The sequence below is a fragment of the Eulemur rufifrons genome, chromosome 16, assembly GCF_041146395.1.
Source record: "Eulemur rufifrons isolate Redbay chromosome 16, OSU_ERuf_1, whole genome shotgun sequence".
NCBI lineage: Eukaryota > Metazoa > Chordata > Mammalia > Primates > Lemuridae > Eulemur > Eulemur rufifrons.
The window spans coordinates 35,470,573-35,489,156 of NC_090998.1; the positions used below are offsets into that span (position 1 = coordinate 35,470,573).

At 37.3% G+C, this 18,584-nt stretch overlaps 1 protein-coding gene across 4 annotated transcripts in view; it reads left to right on the top strand.

Annotated features, from left to right (window-relative positions):
• Positions 1 to 18,584, top strand: part of ANO6 (anoctamin 6) — a 189,469-nt gene that overhangs the window by 92,827 nt on the left and 78,058 nt on the right. For all 4 annotated transcript variants that reach the window (XM_069489270.1, XM_069489272.1, XM_069489271.1 and 1 more), the window contains exon 3: positions 10,791 to 10,919. In XM_069489270.1, coding sequence (XP_069345371.1) covers positions 10,791 to 10,919 — 129 coding nt within the window. The remainder of the gene's footprint in view (positions 1 to 10,790; positions 10,920 to 18,584) is intronic.

The following is an 18,584-nucleotide window of genomic DNA, read 5'->3' on the forward strand; positions in this document are numbered from 1 at the left end:
TTGTACATCAATTTTAACTTGCAGCAGAAATCATTTATAAACCAACTAAGTAAGTAGGTTCTAAATATGAGTCAGAATACATAATTGATATTTGGTAGTTACGCAGGTGGCATGTAAACTATAATGGAAAGCCAGTCAACAGGGAGTGGTGACCTTCTAAAATTAGCATGCCACGTTCCAGTTAAATGTCCACATTGCAGAAAACATGTCAACATTGCTGAACCCAAGGCTAGCTGACAGTGCCCTGGAATTTTTCTACTTTTTCCTTTTGGGACTTATTTGGTAAAAATGAACTCTTTTAGGGTCAATATATACATCATTCCCTGTCCTCTTTTTTATGACAACAGCCCCAGAGAGCTCTGGGACACTTCCTCCTCCCAGCAGCAGCTGCCTCTTCTAATACTGTCTTATCCAGCAGCACATTCTGCCTGTTCAAATGGAGACTACAGAATCCACAGTGGTTTTAAATCACACCATTTCTGCATTTAGATAGCTTGGTACATGCACCATCTAGGGATACATAGGGATCCTCTTCTAACCAGCCCCTCCACATCTCAGATTGAGTGTTTAACCTTTGAAGAGGTATCTGGCCACCCGCCCACCTCAGCAGTCTTCTCTTAGTAGCCAAGGGTCCCAGAATGAACCACATGGAATCCTATAGGCCTGTTCTATACTGCCCTTTACCCACTTGCCCTTTTCTTGTGGTGTTTTTAGGATCTCATCAGTAAGACCCAAGAGAATCTATTGAAAAATGATTAAATAATTCAGTTATGTCAAGGATAGTAATAAGCACTTCACAAAAAAGCAGTCATTCATTTGAGCAGTACCCATAACAATGTTAGAGCTCACTAGTAAAAAGGTGCAAATGAAAAAAACAATATATATTTTGAGTATCATATTGGGAAAAATGTAAAAGACTGAAATCTAGTGAGGGCAAAACAAAGCATTCTCATACTCTGCTAATGGATATGTTGATTTTGTAAATATTTTGGATGACTGAAGTTTAACAACCTATATATCAAAAGCTTTTAAAAGGCTATGCCAGTTAAAATCTGCTTCCAGAATTTAAGGACTTAGTAATTAAACATGTGCACAAATACATATGTACAAGGAGGCTCATTGCAGCAGTGTTTATAAAAGCAGAAAATTGGAAACAACTTCTGTGTTCATCAGTGGAGGGACTGTTTAACTAAATTATATTGCAGCTATTAAACATGCGCTGCTTTATATAAAGCTAGAAAAGTATCTGTGATAGATGTTTATAAACAGTATTATAGTATGGTATCATTTTGGTTAATGTGTGTGTGCATGCTCACACATGTATGTACATGTAAGTCTGAAAGGCTATAATTCAAAATTTTAAGAAATTCAGTTCATCTCTGAGAGATGGGATTACATATATATGACTTTTATTGTTTCCTTTATACTTTTCTGTATTTTCAGAATTGTCTTATGTTGAGTATATATTAACTTTTATCATCAGGGAAAAAAAGCTCTTTTTATTCTAAGAAAAAAGTAAACCTGAGTTCTTTCTACATGCAAAGGCTCAGCAGAGAACTCAAAGTGAGCAAGAACTGGCCAGTGGCCTTTAGAGGTTAATAGTGTGGTTAACGGAGCAGCGAAGGAGACAGTGTGATTTGTACAAACATCATTCTGGTTCACTCCTGAGTACACTTTGATCATCATAGGGTCACCACCAAGGGACGTTCTTAGAACATCCGGACACACTTGACTCTAGAACAGACTTGGAGTCCTTGCTTCTGAATACACCCTGCTCCTTGAATGGACTCCTTTTCTACCGGGCTTCTTTGCTGTCAACACATTCCTGAATGCCTGGTCTGGTCAAAAACAAGCTCACTCATCCCCTACAGCACACGCCATTTACCAAACTGCCTTCCTGTGTGGCTCCCCTGTTTGTTCAAGTACTTTTTCTTATCCCTGTTACTAATATGTTACTTCCTACCCCCTGCCCCATACTGGTCTTTCCACATTCAGCCTTCCATACCTGCAGTTCTTGGCACTTTGTAATTTTCATTTTGATCTAAATAAAAGGAATAAAATGTAACCTGGTTTCCTCTATCACTGCAGTATTTTTACACAGTTGTGTAAAGGGGGAAAAAAACTCCACTCATTACTAATACCTTGAATCTGATGCCTGAGCTCTGCTACGTTAGGAAAAACACTTAGGGATATATGTCATTCTTAACTGCGTGGAATGTAAATACAATTTCATTATGTTTCATATTTTGTGAGATCTAAATATTTACATAAAGGCCTTTGCTTCTAAACTTTTGATTTGTTTCCCTAGAACTTGCTGTGTGTATGGATTCAGGATTTACTGAAAAATAGAAGGTCCTATATTTTCACTTTCGTTCTCTATTATGATGAAAGTTTGGTTTTTTTCCCTTGTTCTTTTTGGAATTACTTTGTATTACTAGTCTTAAAAACTGTACAGACCCCATGTTTTCTCCATGCTTGCACTTCAAATTATGTGAGCATTTTGATATTATTTTTCATATGTAATCCCTCAATTATCATTAGACAAATATTTCTTGCATTCTGCTTTCCAATCTCATAGTAAATGACAATCATGTTAGGGCAGGAAGAGGCTATTTGAAAATTCAGGTACAATCAGACAATATCATTTGCTGTCCAAGGCAAGTTTCAAATGCCCTTACACATAAACAAGAGTTTGAGCAAAGATCCCAATCTGACTGCTTTTTATCTAGACCTGGAACAAATAGTTTAGATTCAGCATTTTTAACATGGAAGCTGATTCCTCTATAGTGAGATGGAACTTAGTTACAGTCAGGGTTGTTTGAGGACCTGTTTTGTGGACACTTGAGAAGTGAGACTGGAGAAATGTTAAGCAGCAAGTTATTTTAAGGACTCACAAAGTACTGATCTCAGGGATCCCAGGAGAGCGTTTATCAGCAAGGTGGGCTGCTCAACCACAACCTGAGTGCCACACAGCAGTGACACTCAGGCAGCCAATTCCCCAGGCCGTCTCGTACTCCAGCCTGCTTCTTCCTCTGCCCCAAAGACAGACCTCCCCATCATGTAATCTCCCCTTCATGTAACTAAAGCATCGTATTCAAGGATAAAGGCCAATGCTATATTTCAATCAGAAACTACTTGTGAGAAATTTTCCTACCAGCATATTGGAAAAGGCTCATCTTTGGACTTATTTTTCTGTCCAATAGGACACCTTTTCTAAACCACTGTCATATAGTACTAGAAGTCTCAACTGCCTCTGGGGATGGGACTGGTACCCACATGTACTTCCTTACCAATGGCAAAAAAAAAAAAAAATGTTTTTCATGTTCTCAAATTCACAACTGCAGCTTGAAAGCAGTGGGTGGAGTAATTTTGCTGTTTGCATTTTTGTCCTGATTTGGTTAAGGAGGATCCTGCCCATTTGGGTTCTTTTGTTGAAGGAGCTGTCCCACAAATAAAAGAAGGCAAGAAGCCTTCTTTTGAGAGGAGGGAGGCCTGGAAAACATCACTTGGGTAGATCACACCTGACCTCCCTTATTCGCTGTCTCTCCTACATTACTCAGCCAATCTCTGATTTCTCAGATCTCCCCTTGCTCAGACCAAGCATGTCTCCTGTTCATCTCAAGTGCGAAATGTCAAAGCCAAGTAGCCCAAGACACAGAGGGTGGCAGTGTTGTTTTGATGCTGATAGAATTACAATTGGATACAGGATGTCCTTTTAACTGCTGCAGCCCTTAACTTTTAGCACAGCATCAGGTCAGGTTGCCCCAAGCGAGTAATGATGCTAGATTAGTGGGACCTGGAGTCCTGAGGACCAGGAAGGGCAACGGGCATAAACAGATATTAGTGTTGACTCCAAACTGTAATTAGAAATTTGCTTGATATTTTTCAGGAAGAGAATTGTTAATTAATGACTCTGTTTACTGTCTTGGCATTGAAGACATTTGCCTAAGACCCTCAGGGTAACAATTAGTAAGTTACCCTGATGAGCAGAAGAATTAATGAATTTCCCAACAGGAAAGTCAGTAACCGTGTATAAAGCTCTGATCTCTAAAATTATTTTACCTGATAAATTATAAACCTTTTCTTCAAGTGTTTTTGAACTTAAGCTGAAAAAATTGGATTTCAATTTCTTTTGTGTTTTCTATTTTCATTGTGGTGGCATTTGACCTGATAGAAAAACTAAAGATCAAGATTTTGGTAGATACCAAGAGAAGGCATAGAGGTCAGGACCTGAATAATCCATCTCTGATTAACCAGTCATTTAAAGAAGATTATCAGCATTTATTCTGAAAAATTAATGAACTTTTACTTCATGCAGACAAAGCAAAACGTTAAAAGAGGATTTTTGTTTGTTTGTTTGTTTGTTTTTTTTTTTGTTTTCTGCCATTTTAATGTCCTGTTGTGATGAATTAGGCCTGTACTGGGACTTACCACTGAAAACTCCAGCCTTTTTTTAAAAAACAAACAAACAAAAGCACCTTTTTGCTCACAAATCAGTCTTTTTAAAACATTGCTTTATTTTTTATTTTATTTTTATTTTATTTTTTTGAGACAGGGTCTTACTCTGTCACCTTGGGTAGAGTGCAGTGGTGTCATCATAGCTCACTGCAACCTCAAACTCCTGAGCTCAAGAGATTCTCCTGCCTCAGCTTTCTCCATAGCTGGGACTATAGGTGTGCGCCATGATGCCGGCTAATTTTTCTATTTTTTAGTAGAGACAGGGTCAGGCTGGTACTGAATTCCTGGCCTCAAGCAATCCTCCCACCTCAGCCTCCCAGAGTACTAGGATTACAGGCATGAGCCACCGCGCCCGACCAAAATCAGCCTTTTTATTTAGACCAGTTCCCATCGTTACATACATTTCCAGGCCAGTGTTTAGTTTCTCCCTTCTTCCCAGTTGCCCAGTAGAGTGTGCTGCCAAGAGATGGGAAACCCGGGTCTCACAGCAGTTGAAAATTGGCACTCTTTACTCTGGCATTGCATTGTAGTAGTACCATATCAGAGTTTGACCTACTTATTTCACACAGGCAACTACTGCCAAGTCAGTGGGGTTTTCCTCCAAAGGGCCGTGGTCTTCCATCACGCACGGGAGGCGTGTGTGCAGAACACATTATGTGGGAACTCGCTGCCAACCTGTGCTCCCGTGCTAGGAAGAGTGCCTGGAGCCATGTACAGATGTGGTTCTCATTCCAGGCCTCATTCTTCAGAACGTGACGTCAGCGAACCCCTGCTGGACTCCCGAAGGCCACTGAATGTGGGCTACAGAGAACAGGTTGCTTTTTGTACACTTTTCAGACTTCTGCAATGATGACCAGGTTTTCCTGATTATATTCCACCCTACTCCACTTCCCCTTTGCCATTCTGAGAAATATTTTTTCTCCACACACAATTTTCCTCTAGCAACTGCTCTGATCGTCACCAATAGTATGGTTCTCACTGAAAGAAAGAGAAATTTAAGGGCGTAAAGGATTCTGTGGCTGAAATGAAAAAGATAGGGTTTAGCATTTTTATATTGCTTTAAATACTCTTAAAGTTTATGGATTTTAAATAACTGAAATTGCAAATAAAAGAATTGGATAGTGATATCAGCCTAAGACATTGATGTGTCTTTTCTTTCTTGGCCCTTTAGTGCCCTGGGTAGGAAAGGTCTCAAGGCAGGGTCACACTGTGGTTAGAATCCCTGGTTAAATGCACTGGGATGAAGGTGCATTGGAATGGGTTACGTCTGCAGGTGCAATAACCTGCTAAATGGGAAGAGCTTTGAATACTAGTAATAAATCTTCACATGCTCCCTGGCGGGAAAGAGGAAAGGAATGATAAATATCAGGCTTTTTAGGTGTAGCAGAAAATATATCTTCTTGAAATTGTAAAGAAAAGGAGAAAGTTGGTGTGCTGGTGGTAAAATTAGGTGATTTTTGTGCTAATTGTTGAATGCCGAGGAAAATTAATCACATTTAATGATCTTAACATATAAGTGCTTCCACCAAATGACTGCAAAATGCAATCTCTCCTTCATTTTTTATTAAAAATATCGAAACTTTAAAAATAGTATCAGTTAAAAAGCAATTTGATTCTTAAACAACAATAACAAAATTAACAAGCTATGTGAGAACGCAAGCTCAAATCTTTCCTCAGTGTAAATTAGATCAATTCTATCCAAATCTGTATGGTAATAAGGATTGTTTTAAACTATATTAGGCCTGTGTTTGGCCATTATTTCTTTGTTTTTAAGCCATAAGCTTTTAAGCCCTAAATTAAAGGCTCATTTATTTTGTCATTGTTGCTGGGTTTTTGGTTTTGTTTTTTTTTGTATGTTAAAAAATCAACTTTATTGAGAGACATCAAAAAAATGCACCCATTTTGAATGTACTTTTTGATGTTTTCTAAAAAGTCCATATGCATCTGTGTAAACAACTACCACAATCAAAATTCAGATCATATCCACAACATAAAAAGTTCCCTTATACCCCATCCCATTCAGTCTTTCCCCTATTTCCCCATTTCCAAGACCCAGGCAACCACTGATCTACTTTCTGTAATGTATACTAAGTTCTTATTTTCTAGAATACACTCTTTTATGTCTGGCTTCTTTCAGTTAGCATATTTTTGAAATGTTGCATAGTTCTTTTTATTACCTTATTCCGCTGGCTATAACCTCCAGTAAAGTGTTGAAGTAGCAAGAAGCTGCCTTGCCTTGTTTATAATATTAGGAGTGAAGAATCCTGTTTTTAATCAGTAAGTGTGATGTTTAATGTAAGTTTTTGATACATGCCTATTTTCAAGATGAGAAACTTTTCTTATTATTATCATTTGCTGAGAGAGTTTATTATAAATGTGCTCTGAATTTTCTCAAGTATTTTTTCAGCATCTTTTGGGGTACTGAAATTGATTTTCCTTTTCGTCTATTAATATGATGTTGATTGATTCAAATTCCTGGGAGACTCAAAAGCAATGGATGAGAATTCTATTAACATTTGTGTTATCAGTTTTTCAGAAAAATAATTTTAGCTATTTTGGTGTGTCTGTAATGGTATTTTACTATGGATTTAATTTGCTTGTTTCTGGTTTGCTTAAAACATGTTAGCCATTTTTTCTCAGCAGTGTACTGGCATTTCTATATATTCCTTTTTGAAGTGTCTGTTGAGTCTTTACCATTTTTTAAAATTGGGTTGTCTTTTTACTGTAGTTTTGTAGGAGTTAATTATATCTTCTGGCCACCATACCACTATTGCAGTGGTCCCCAACCTTTCTTGGCACCAGGAACTGATTTTATGGAAGACAATTTTTCCATGGACAGTGGTGGGAGGAGGCAGACTCAGGCCATGATGCAGAACAATGGGGAGCAGGAGCAGGGAGCAGCTGTAAATACAGATGAATCTTCCATCCTCGCTGCTTAACTCCTGCTATGAGTGTTAACTTTCCTTCCTAGGAAGACAGTTTTTCCATGGATGGGGTTGGGGTGGGGTGTAGTGGAGCAACCCAGTCCCTAACAGACCACAGACCCATCCCCTCCTGCCCCCTCCCACCTGCATGATTTCCATTGAGTTTTACTAACATCTGTGCACATGAGTTCTGATCGGTTAGTTCCAATTTAACAGTGAGTACATGTGGTGTTTGTTTTTCCATTCTTGTGATACTTCACTTAGGAGGATAGTCTCCAGTTCCATCCAGATTGTTGCAAAAGGTATTAATTAACATTTTATGGCTGATTAGTACTCCATGGTGTATACCACAGTTTATTAATCTACTCATGAATTGATGGGCACTTGGGTTGATTCTACATCTTCCACAATTGTGAATTGTGCTACAGTAAATATTCCAGTGCAGGTGACTTTTTGATAAAATGACTTTTTTTCCTTTGGTAACTACCCAGTAGTGGGATTGCTAGATCAAATGGTAGGTCTACTTTTAGTTCTTTGAGGAATCTCCATACTATTTTCTATAGAGGTTGCACTAATTTGCAGTCCCACCAACAGTGTGTGAATGTTCCTTTCCATATCCACACCAGCATCTATTGTTTTGGGTCTTTTTAATAGAAGCCATTCTCACTGGGGTTAGGGGATATCTCATTGTGGTTTTGATTTGCATTTCTCAGATGGTTAGTGATGTTGTTGTGGAGCATTTTTTCATATGTTTATTGGCCATTAGTATATCTTCTTTGGAAAAGCTTCTATTAGTGTCCTTTGCCCATTTTTTAATGGAATTGTTTGATTTTTTTCTTGCTGATTTACTTGAGTTCTTTGTAGATTCTGATTATTAGCCGTTTATCAGATGTACGGCATGGGAATATTTTTTCCCCTTCTGTAAGTTGTCTGTTTGTTCTGTTGATTGTTTCCCTGTCTGCAGAAGCTTTCTAATTTAATCAAGTCCCATTTATTTTGGTTGTTGCTGTGATTGCCTTTGGGGTCTTCTTCATAGATTCTTTGCCTAGGCTGATATTTAGAAGGGTTTTTCCAACATTTTTTTCTAGAATTCTTATGATTTCGTGTTTTAGGTTTAAGTCTGTTATCCATCATGAATTAATTTTTTGAGTGGTGAGGGAGATGAATCCTGATTCAATCTTCTACATGTGGTTATCCAATTTTCCCAGCACCATTTATGGAGTAGGGATTCCTTTCCCCAGTGTGTATTGTGGTCTACGTTGTTAAAGATCAGATGACAATATGTGAATGGTTGGGTTCTCTGTTCTGTTCCATTGGTGTGTGTCTTTATTTTTGTGCTAATAGCATGCTGTTTTGGTTACTCTAGCCTTGTAGTATAGCTTAAAATAAGGTAAAGTGATGCTTCCAGATTTGTTCCTTTTGCTTAAGGTTGCTTTGGCTATTTGGTTTCAAACAAAGCATAGAATTATTTTTTCTAGATCTGAGAAAAATGATGTTGGTGTTTTGATGGGGATTGCATTGCATCTTTAGATCACTTTCAGTAATATGGACATCAACAGTGTTGATTCTGCTGATCTATGAGCATAATATGTCTTTCTATTTGTGTACATCATCTGCAGTTTCCTTTCTCAGTGATTTGTAGTTCTCTTTGTAGAGATCTTTTAGCAGCTTGGTTAAACATTTTCTTTGTAATTATTGTGAAATTTACTCTTTGATTTGTGTCTCAGCTTGACTGTTGTTCATGTATAGGAATGCTACTGATTTGTGTATATTGATTTTTAACCCGAGACTTTCCTGAGTTTATTTATCAATTCCAGAAGTCTCTTGGTGGAATCTTTGGGATTTTCTAGATATAAGGTCATATCATCAGTAAAGAGCAATAGTTTGACCTGCTCTTTCCATGTTTGGATAACCTTAATTTCCTTCTCTTGCCTCATTGCTCTGGCTAGGACTTCCGGTACTCTGTTGAATAGAAGTAGTGACAGTGGGCATCCTTGTCTTGTTCCAGTTCTGAGTTGGAATGCTTTCAACTTTTCCCCATTCAGTATGATGTTGGCTATGGGTTTGTCGTGTATGGTTTTTATAATTTTGAGGTATGATCCATTTATGCCTAGTTTGTTAAGAGTTTTTATCATAAAAGGGTGCTGAATTTTGTTGAATGCTTTTTCTGCCTCTATTGAGATGATCATATGATCTTATATTGTTTTTGCTTCTGTTTATGTGGTGAATCACATTTATGGATTTACATATGCTGAACCATCCTTACATCCCTGGGATGAAGCCCACTTAGTTATGGTGGATTATTTTTTTGATGTACTGTGGAATTTGGTTTGCTAGGATTTTATTGAGGATTTTTGCATCTATATTCATAAAAGATATTGGTCTATAGTTTTTTTTTTGTTGTTGTTGTGTCCTTTCCTGGCTTTGGTATCAAGGTGATACTGGCTTCACAGAATGAGTTGGGGAGGATTCCTTCCTTCTTGATGTTATAAAATAATTACTGCAGAATGGGTACCAATTCTTCTTTGTAGGTCTAATAAAATTAAGCTGTGAAATCATCTCATCCAGGACTGTTTTTTGTTGGAAGATTTTTTATTGCTGCTTCAGTTTCGTTGCTCGTAATTGGTATGTTCAGGAGTTCTGCTTCTTCCTGATTGAGCCTTGAGAGGTTGTGTGTTACCAGGAATTTGTTCATTTCCTCAATGTTTTCAAGTTTATGCGCATATAGATTTTTATAGTATTCACAGATGATATTTTGTATTTCTGTGGTATCAGTTGTTATGTTGCTGGTTTTTAAAAGGTTTTTTTTTTTTTTTTCTTGTTTGCAAGGGGTGATGGACATTCGTTTGTAGATTTGGGGACAAACAACTACTGTGATTTTTGTGTATATGGAAATATCTTCTGGCATTTGTTTATTTAAGGTTATCACATGATACATTCTATAAAGTGGTGAGGTCCAAAGAGAAGTCATGAAAAATGATTAAAAGGTTAGAAGATAAGACATAGGAAAAGTGAGATTTTCATCAATAGCGCTTTGTCTTAGATTTTTCTGGCTATTAAATAAATGTCAGTTCTGAGGATAGGCAGTTCTTTTTACTGTATTCATTTTCAAACTTGATACCCCTTTGCTGTTTGAAGTGGGAATAATGCTGTGATGATTGTGTTATATACATAATACTAATGTATTCCTATAAATTTATAGAATAATATGGAACTGCTCAATTCAGAGACTTCCTTTCACCAAGAGCTCATAGTGACTGTGACTGCTTGGTCAAATAACTAGTAATGGATGTATTTCTCTTATGTGATGAGCACATCAATGAACCTATTAAAGCTAGAAAGTAAACACTTATAAACCAGCACTTTTTCAAAAAATTATATTACAGTTTGTTTTTCTAATCCACACAGGAAGAATTTAATGGAAAATCTGACTCCCTCTTTTTTAATGATGGCCAGCGAAGAATTGACTTTGTTCTAGTATATGAAGATGAAAGTAAAAAAGAGACCAATAAAAAGGGTACAAATGAAAAACAAAGGGTAAGTTTTTTATGCTATTTTCCTTTCTTTTTATTCTTTATAATATTGTAAAATGAAAAATGTTATTTTTATGTAAGTAATAAAGTGAAATTCATGTTGAAATATCATATACCAAACATACTTTAATATTTTCTCTGCTCATGTTCCCTCAAGGCATGTTAACAAAAATTTTTTAAATTTGAAACAAAAACTTCCTAAGGCTCTTAACCTCAGTTGGTTTCACAGCTGAAAGCAGGTTTTCTTTCAAGAAATTGGACTTTCTGTTGTGTAGAAGAGATTTACATTAAAAGCACTCCTGGTTATTTTCAGCTAGGTGGAAAAGGAAGCTAATGAGTAATAATGACAACCCGTATTATAGCAACTAGCATTCCATGTGTGCTCACTCAGGTTTTATACACGTATTTTGCATACATTTTCTCATCTAATTCTTGTAACAGGAGGTAGATTCTATAATCACACCATTTTATGGATGACAGAGTTGAGCCTTAGGCTAGATGATTGATTGTCCAAGGTCATGGACTCTCATCTAGCAAGTAGTAGAGCCGTGGTTCAATCTCTGGTCTTGCAGCTGGAACCTGTGCTCTTGACTTCTCATTTTTTCTGTCACCTCCCTTTCTCCCCTTTCATCCATTGCCTGTGAAGCTGCTCTTTCCTCCCTTTCCTTTGTTTCAGGCTCTTTTAGGTGACAGGGAAATCTTTATGTCAAGATACTAAAAGAGTAGGGCAGGGTTATAACAACTGCCTGGAACTTTTTCTTACCAGTACCCAAACTGCGTTAAACTAAAACAGGACAAAAAAAAAAAGTGTATATGTATGTCACTTTTACCCACTTTGGAAATCATTCCTCATTCTTTCTTCCCCCCCCACCCCCCCGCCTCATATATGTGCTATCACAAACTGACAACTTTAATTGTTCCTCTCTGGACTGTCTCCCTGAAATATACCAATCTTAAATCTATTGATTTCTGCCCATTAGCTCAAACCAAGTGATGAAACCTTTTTAAAAATGAAACAATCAGTACTGTTTTATTTGTTTATGTATTTTGGAGGGGGTTAAGTGTGGAGTTTTATATTTTCATGATGTAGCAGAATGAGCCCAGGCTTTGGAACCTGTCCTTCAAATTCTAATTCTGCCAGTGTATTGGAGTAATTCTAGTTGTAACAAACAAGTCCCCAGATTACAGTGGCATAACACAATAAAAGTGTGTTTATTGTTTATGTCAAAGTCAAATGTGGCATCCCTGTTTGGCACATGGTTTGGGGCTGGGCCTCTGTTCCTCACAGGCATTAAGAATCCCAGGCTGACACAGAGGCTCCGCCATGTTAGAAAGGTGGTTTCCAGGGTCATCCTGATGAGAGAGAGGAGGAAGAAAGTGCTCATGCTGTACCACTTCCACCTGAAAGTAACTGCATCAGTTATCCTCACGTGCTGTTGGTCAGAACTCAGAAAGGTGGAAAGTGTAGTTTCTGGCTGGGAAGCCATTTCTCAGCAGGAACTCCACACTATGGAAGGGGTTCACAATACTCCGAGGTGAACAGCTAACTTGTCTTTGCCATAGCTCTAACTGGCTGTGTGACTTATGCAAATTTTCTTTTCAATATTGTATGTTTTTGAAGTGTATTTTTTCTCACATGTGACATCTCTGAAATCAAGTTGCGTCTTAAAAAATGGCATATCATAATTTCATTGGCTGAGTTTTTTCTTATTTGTACATAAAATATTGCCCCCCCCCATACAATCAGTAGCTTCTTAAATTCAAGAAAATGGGATCCTAGTACCTAGTCCATAGAATTATGGTTAAGATTAAGTAAAATAGCATAGAGAGATATTACATAAATTTTTAGCACATATAGTAAATGTTAATTCATGTATCTTCCTTTTTAATTTGAGGTTTTCCAAAAAAACAGTGCCCTGATATGAAAAGGCATGACTGTGTTATACAGTTTTATCACTAGAATAAAATAGCTTGGAGTACTTTATCATTTTTCGTGGACACTGAGATATATTATTTGCCATGATAGTCACCATCATCAAATATTCATTAAGTGTCCATATGCCAATAAAGCTGGATTGAGTACTATATAAAGTAAGTTAAACAGATCTAATCCATTAAAGCATAAAGGAAACAGTTCTGGTTTTAGATAAGAGCTTTGCTGCTGTGGCGAAGGGGCCCTAGAGCTGCTTACATTATTAATAATTTCTGCATTTGCTTTAGGCAGAAACATAGGTCCCAGGGTAAATCTCATAAATCAGGAGAAAAAAAATCATCATTAATTTTGGCAGTCTTTGAACTTATGGATTGATATACCTTGACGTTGGTTTTTATAAGCTGTGCTCTGAAGTGTTTTCAGTCTGCATTTGTACATATTACTTAATTTATATTCCACCAAAAGCCAAAGTTCAGCTTTGGAATCACATTTTTATTAATTGTAAAAATATCCGTGAATTCCATCATACCCCTTGTCAGGCCTTATTGAGGATCTAGGACAATATCAAGGAAAGGCAATTTCAAAATCCTGTTTTCTTTGAAAGAAAACATTTATGTGTAACATATTGACTTTTTAAAGCAGCCAAGGTTGACTTTGCCAGAGGTTATCTGAAGAGTGCTATTAAACCCTTTTTAGGGCTGCAGAAAGATAGAAGTGACAGGGCCACCAACACCAAAAATATAGAAAATTAAAAAGGCTGTATCATCCCTTGAGCAAAAGAGAAAACACTTTTCTAGCCAGATCTCCAAATAGCATGTTACTTTGTCCCCTTCTATTAGTGAAAACACTTTAGAAACTTTACACTTTCCTTTAAAAAGCATGAACCACTTAGATTTGGGTTGTACAAGGGGATAATTATAAGCTGTTTCAACAATAAGTACTCTTTCAGCCTGTACTGGGCTTGGCACACAATCAGTTTGAACGTTTTGTGATGCAAATAACAGGAAAACCAAACTCAAAATGGCTTCAATGCTAAAAGGAAATTATTTTCTCATTTAACAAGTAGTCTGGAGATAGAGCCCTTTCTGAGTTAGGTAATTTATTAGCTTAATGAGGAGGTCATTTTGTCCTTATGCCCTGCCATCCTCAATATGTTGGCTCTCTTAAATTGGCTTCACGGGTTTGAAGGTGGCTGCTGCAACTCCAGGTAGCCAAAGGCAGAAAGAGGAAATGCCCCTTCTCTGGGCTCTTTCTTAAGAGAGAAGAAAGCTCCTCTAGAACGGCCCTTAGCAGACTTCCGGTCACAATTCATTGTCTATCACAAGTCTATTCCCAAAATAATTACTGGCAAGATGAATGGAATTACCGTCATTAGCTTAGACTGATCAAGATTGGTCTTTCATCTCATCTCATCTCATCTCATCTCATCTCTTCTCTTCTCTTCTCTTTTCTTTTCTTTCTTTTTTTTTTTTTTTTTTTTGAGACAGAGTGTCAGTCTGTTGCCCTGGCTAGAGTGCTGTAGCATCAGCCTAGCTCACAGCAACCTCAAACTCCTGGGCTCAAGCAATCCTCCTGTCTCAGCCTCCCGAGTAGCTGAGGCTACAGGCATGTGCCACCATGCCCGGCTAATTTTTCTATATATATTTTTAGCTGTCCATATAATTTCTTTCTATTTTTAGTAGAGATGGGGTCTCACTCTTGCTCATACTGGTCTCGATCTCCTGAGCTCAAACAATCCGCCTGCCTCGTCCTCCCAGAGTACAGGCATGAGCCACTGCACCCGGCCAGTCTTTCATCTCTTGAATCACCCAATTCCTGAAAAACAATCAGGCTTTTCTTAGTGATAAAGAAGAGGAGAATGGCTGTTCGGTAGGCAGCCGGCAGTCTGGCACAGTATGTGATTAAATACATCTAAAGAGTTTGATCCATATTATGAAGAGCAAAGATTTTTTACATAAAACAATTCCCATGTATTTCTCCAACTCCCCTCTTACAGTTTTGTTAGTAATTGCTTTTTCCTTCCTAATTCTTTTTGCTAGACTGCTAACAGTTGGCAAAATTGATCTTTTGACTTTTATTTTGTTTTATGCGTGCCTCCCTTCAGACAGATGTGTTCATGACCAAGTAATGGGTGTAACTCAGGTGGTGAAGAGGGTGGAGAGGTCTAGATAGCTTACACAGAAACAGTGTAAGCAATCTTGAACACGTTTTATTGATTGATTGATTTGTTTACTTTTTAAAGAATTTTTTTTATCCATTCCTAAAAGATGATGGAAAACTTATGTTCTTGAAGTTGGTGAAAAATGTATGTATAGAAGTATAAATGTGTATTTCATGTCTGACCTTAAGAATTCTTTAGTATGTGGCAGAAGGATCTGGCCAGTGGAGACTGTAGAATAAGGGATTTTAAAATTAATGATCAAACTTAATTTATATAATTTTATTCAAACTTTCAAATACTGTGAGATGACTAATTGGTTATATGAACTTTTAATACTATTATCCATGGGTTCAGAGGAGTCAGCATGATACCAGACCCTGTTTGCTTAGAATTGAGTTGAGATCTCCAGAAACGTTTAAAAGTTCATCAAAAAGTTTTGGTTTAGTACATCACTTCACTTATTGAGGTCTTCTATCCTTTAATAAAGTTTTATAATACATCTTGAGTGAACATCCCAAATCTAAAAATCTAATATCTGAGATGCTCCAAAATCTGAAACTTTTCAAGCGCCAACTTGACTCTCAAAGGAAATGCTCATTGGAACAATTTGGATTTGTAGGTTTGGGATGCTCAACCAGTAAATATAAATGCAAATATTCCAATTTCCGAAGAAATCCAAAATTGGAAACACTTCTGGTCCCAAGCATTTTGGACAAGGGATATTCAATATGTTATGTCTGTGAAGATCTTGTACATTTTTATTAACTTTTCTCAGTTATTTTAAAATGCTTGTGCTGTTGTCAGAAGCATTTTAAATTGCAGTTTGTGATTTATTGTGTATAAAAGAAGAAGTCTATTGATTTTTATAAGTTCTATCTAGGAAACTTGCTAAGCTCTTTTTAGTTTTAACAGTTTCCAATGCTGTTTTTAAGTTTTCTCAAATGGAGACCATATTGTTTGCAAATGATGACAATTTTGCTTTTTCTTTATGCTTCTTTCTTTTTCTTGTCTAAGTGCAGTGTAAGACTTCTTAAATAAAAACCAGTAACCCACAGTAGTCACCAGTGTGTTGTTCCTGATTTTAATGGGAATGTTTCTAAAATTTCACCATTAAATATTACACTTCCTACGAATTTTTGGTAGGTTTCTTTAAAAAAGTTGAAGGAGTTACCTTTTAGTCCTAGATTGATAAACATTTTTGCAGTAACTGGGTTTTAAACTTTACCAAATGCTTTCTTTTTTTGTATTGAGGTGATCACATGGCTTGATTCCTCATTAAGTCTTATGTACATGAAGTATTTGGTTATTTGCGTCTAATAAGATGGTAACTGACAGTATAGATAAAAATCATTCACTATTGGCTTTAACATGCAATGTATAATTTTTACAGTTATTAGTTCTCTACATATCTATGCTGATACTCATTAAATAATTTATTTACAGTCACAAGTTGCCCAATGACATTTTGGTCAACAGTGGACCACATATTTGACAGTGGTCCCACAAGATTATAAAGGAGCTGAAAAATTTCTATTGCCTAGTGATGTTGTAGCCGTCTTAACACCATAGTGCAATGCATTACTCACGTGTTTGTGGTGATGCTGGTGCTGCCAGTCATAGAAAGATATAGCACATACAGGTATGGACAGCACATAAAACTTGAGAATGGTAATAAATGACTTACTGGTTTATGTATTTATTATATTATACTTTTAATCATTATTTTAAAGCATATTCCTTCTACTTAATAGAAAACATTATAAAACAGCCTCAGGCAGGTCCTTCAGGAGGTACTCCAGAAGGCGGCATTGTTGTCACAGGCAATGACAGCTTCATGTGTGTTATTGCCCCTGAAGACCTTCGGATAAGATGTGGAAGTGGAAGCCAGTAATATTTATGATCCTGACCCTGTGTAGGCCTAAGCTAATGTGTTTATGTCTTAGTTTTTAGCAAAAAAGTTGAAAAAGTTAGAAAAAAAATTAAAAACACTTAGAGTAAGGATATAAAGAAAGAAAATATTTTTGTAGAGCTATACAATGTGTTTGTGTTATCATCTAAGTGTACAGTGTTTATAAGTGTACAATAGTGCATGGTAATACTTCTCATTCACTCACCGTTCACTTGCTAATTCTCCCAGCTTCCGGGCCTGAATGCTGCATTTATGCTAAGTGCCATATACAGATGTATTATTTTATCTTTATATGGCTCTATTACTGTACCTTTTCTATGGTTAGATACACAAATGCTTAACCATTGTGTTACAGTTCTCTATAATATTCAGTGCAATAACATGCTGTATAGGTTTGTAGCTTAGGAGCAGTAGGCTATGCCATGTAGCCTAGATGTATAGTAGCCTAGACCAGTGGTCCCCAACCTTTTTGGCACCAGGGACTGGTTTCATGGAAGACGATTTTTCCACGATGTGTGTGTGTACAGGGGGAGGGTGGTGTGGAGCTCAGGCAGTGATGCAAGCCGTGGGGAGCGGCTGTAAATACAGATGGAGCTTGGCTCCCTCACCTGCTGCTGACCTCCTGCTGTGCAGTGCCCAGCTCCTAAGTTTCATGGAAGACAATTTTTCCATGGACAGGGTTGGGGGTAGTGTGGACGCGGCGGAGCTCAGGCAGTGATGCACAGCCCACTTCCTAACAGGCCAGGCACTGGGACCAGCCATGGCTTGGGGGTTGGGGACTGCAGGACTAGACCACCTAGGTTTGTGTAAGGATACTCTATGGTATTCGCACATGACAAAATCACCCGAGGACCCATTTCTCAGAACATGTACCTGTCGTTAACCCAGGCATGACTGGATTTAAGATTTATTATTTGATGCTTATATGTGGAGTGTAAGAAAGTTGAACTCACACAAGTTGATAATAGAATGGTGATCTCCAGGGGTTAGGTGTGGGGAGATGTTGGTCAAAGGATACAAAATTTCAATTAGATAAAAAAAAGTTCAAGAGAACTATTGTACAACATGGTGACGATAGTTAATAGGGATGTGTTCTTCAAAATTGCTAGAGAGTAGATTTTAAGTGTTCTCACCACAAAAACATAAGTGTGTAAGGTAATGCATTATGTTAATCAGCTGGATTTAGGTTTCCACAATGCTTGCATATTTTAAAACAACATCTAAATGATAAAAACATTTAGTTTTTACTTGTCAATTTAAATGAAATAATAGGAGAAAATGGGAAAAACATATTTGAGGTCGCTTACAGAAATATGTCAAGAATAAAGTAATTAATGAGTAAATCAGGGTGAAAGAAATAGAAAGGCCAGAAAAATAAAATGAAGCCGTGTGTCAGAGTAATACAGTGATTTATAATAAACCATCATGTCTTGTTCAGAAGTTAGAGATCAGCTGCAAATTTGCCTTTCAACTTCCTAGTTGCCAAAGAAAATAAGAGAATACTATCAATAACAAGATTTAAAGTTTCAACGCAAGAAAAACAAAACTTGTTGTTCAAAAGAAAGTGTTCTAGGCCGGGCGCGGTGGCTCACGCCTGTAATCCTGGCACTCTGGGAGGCCGAGGCAGGTGGATCGCTCAAGGTCAGGAGTTCGAGACCAGCCTGAG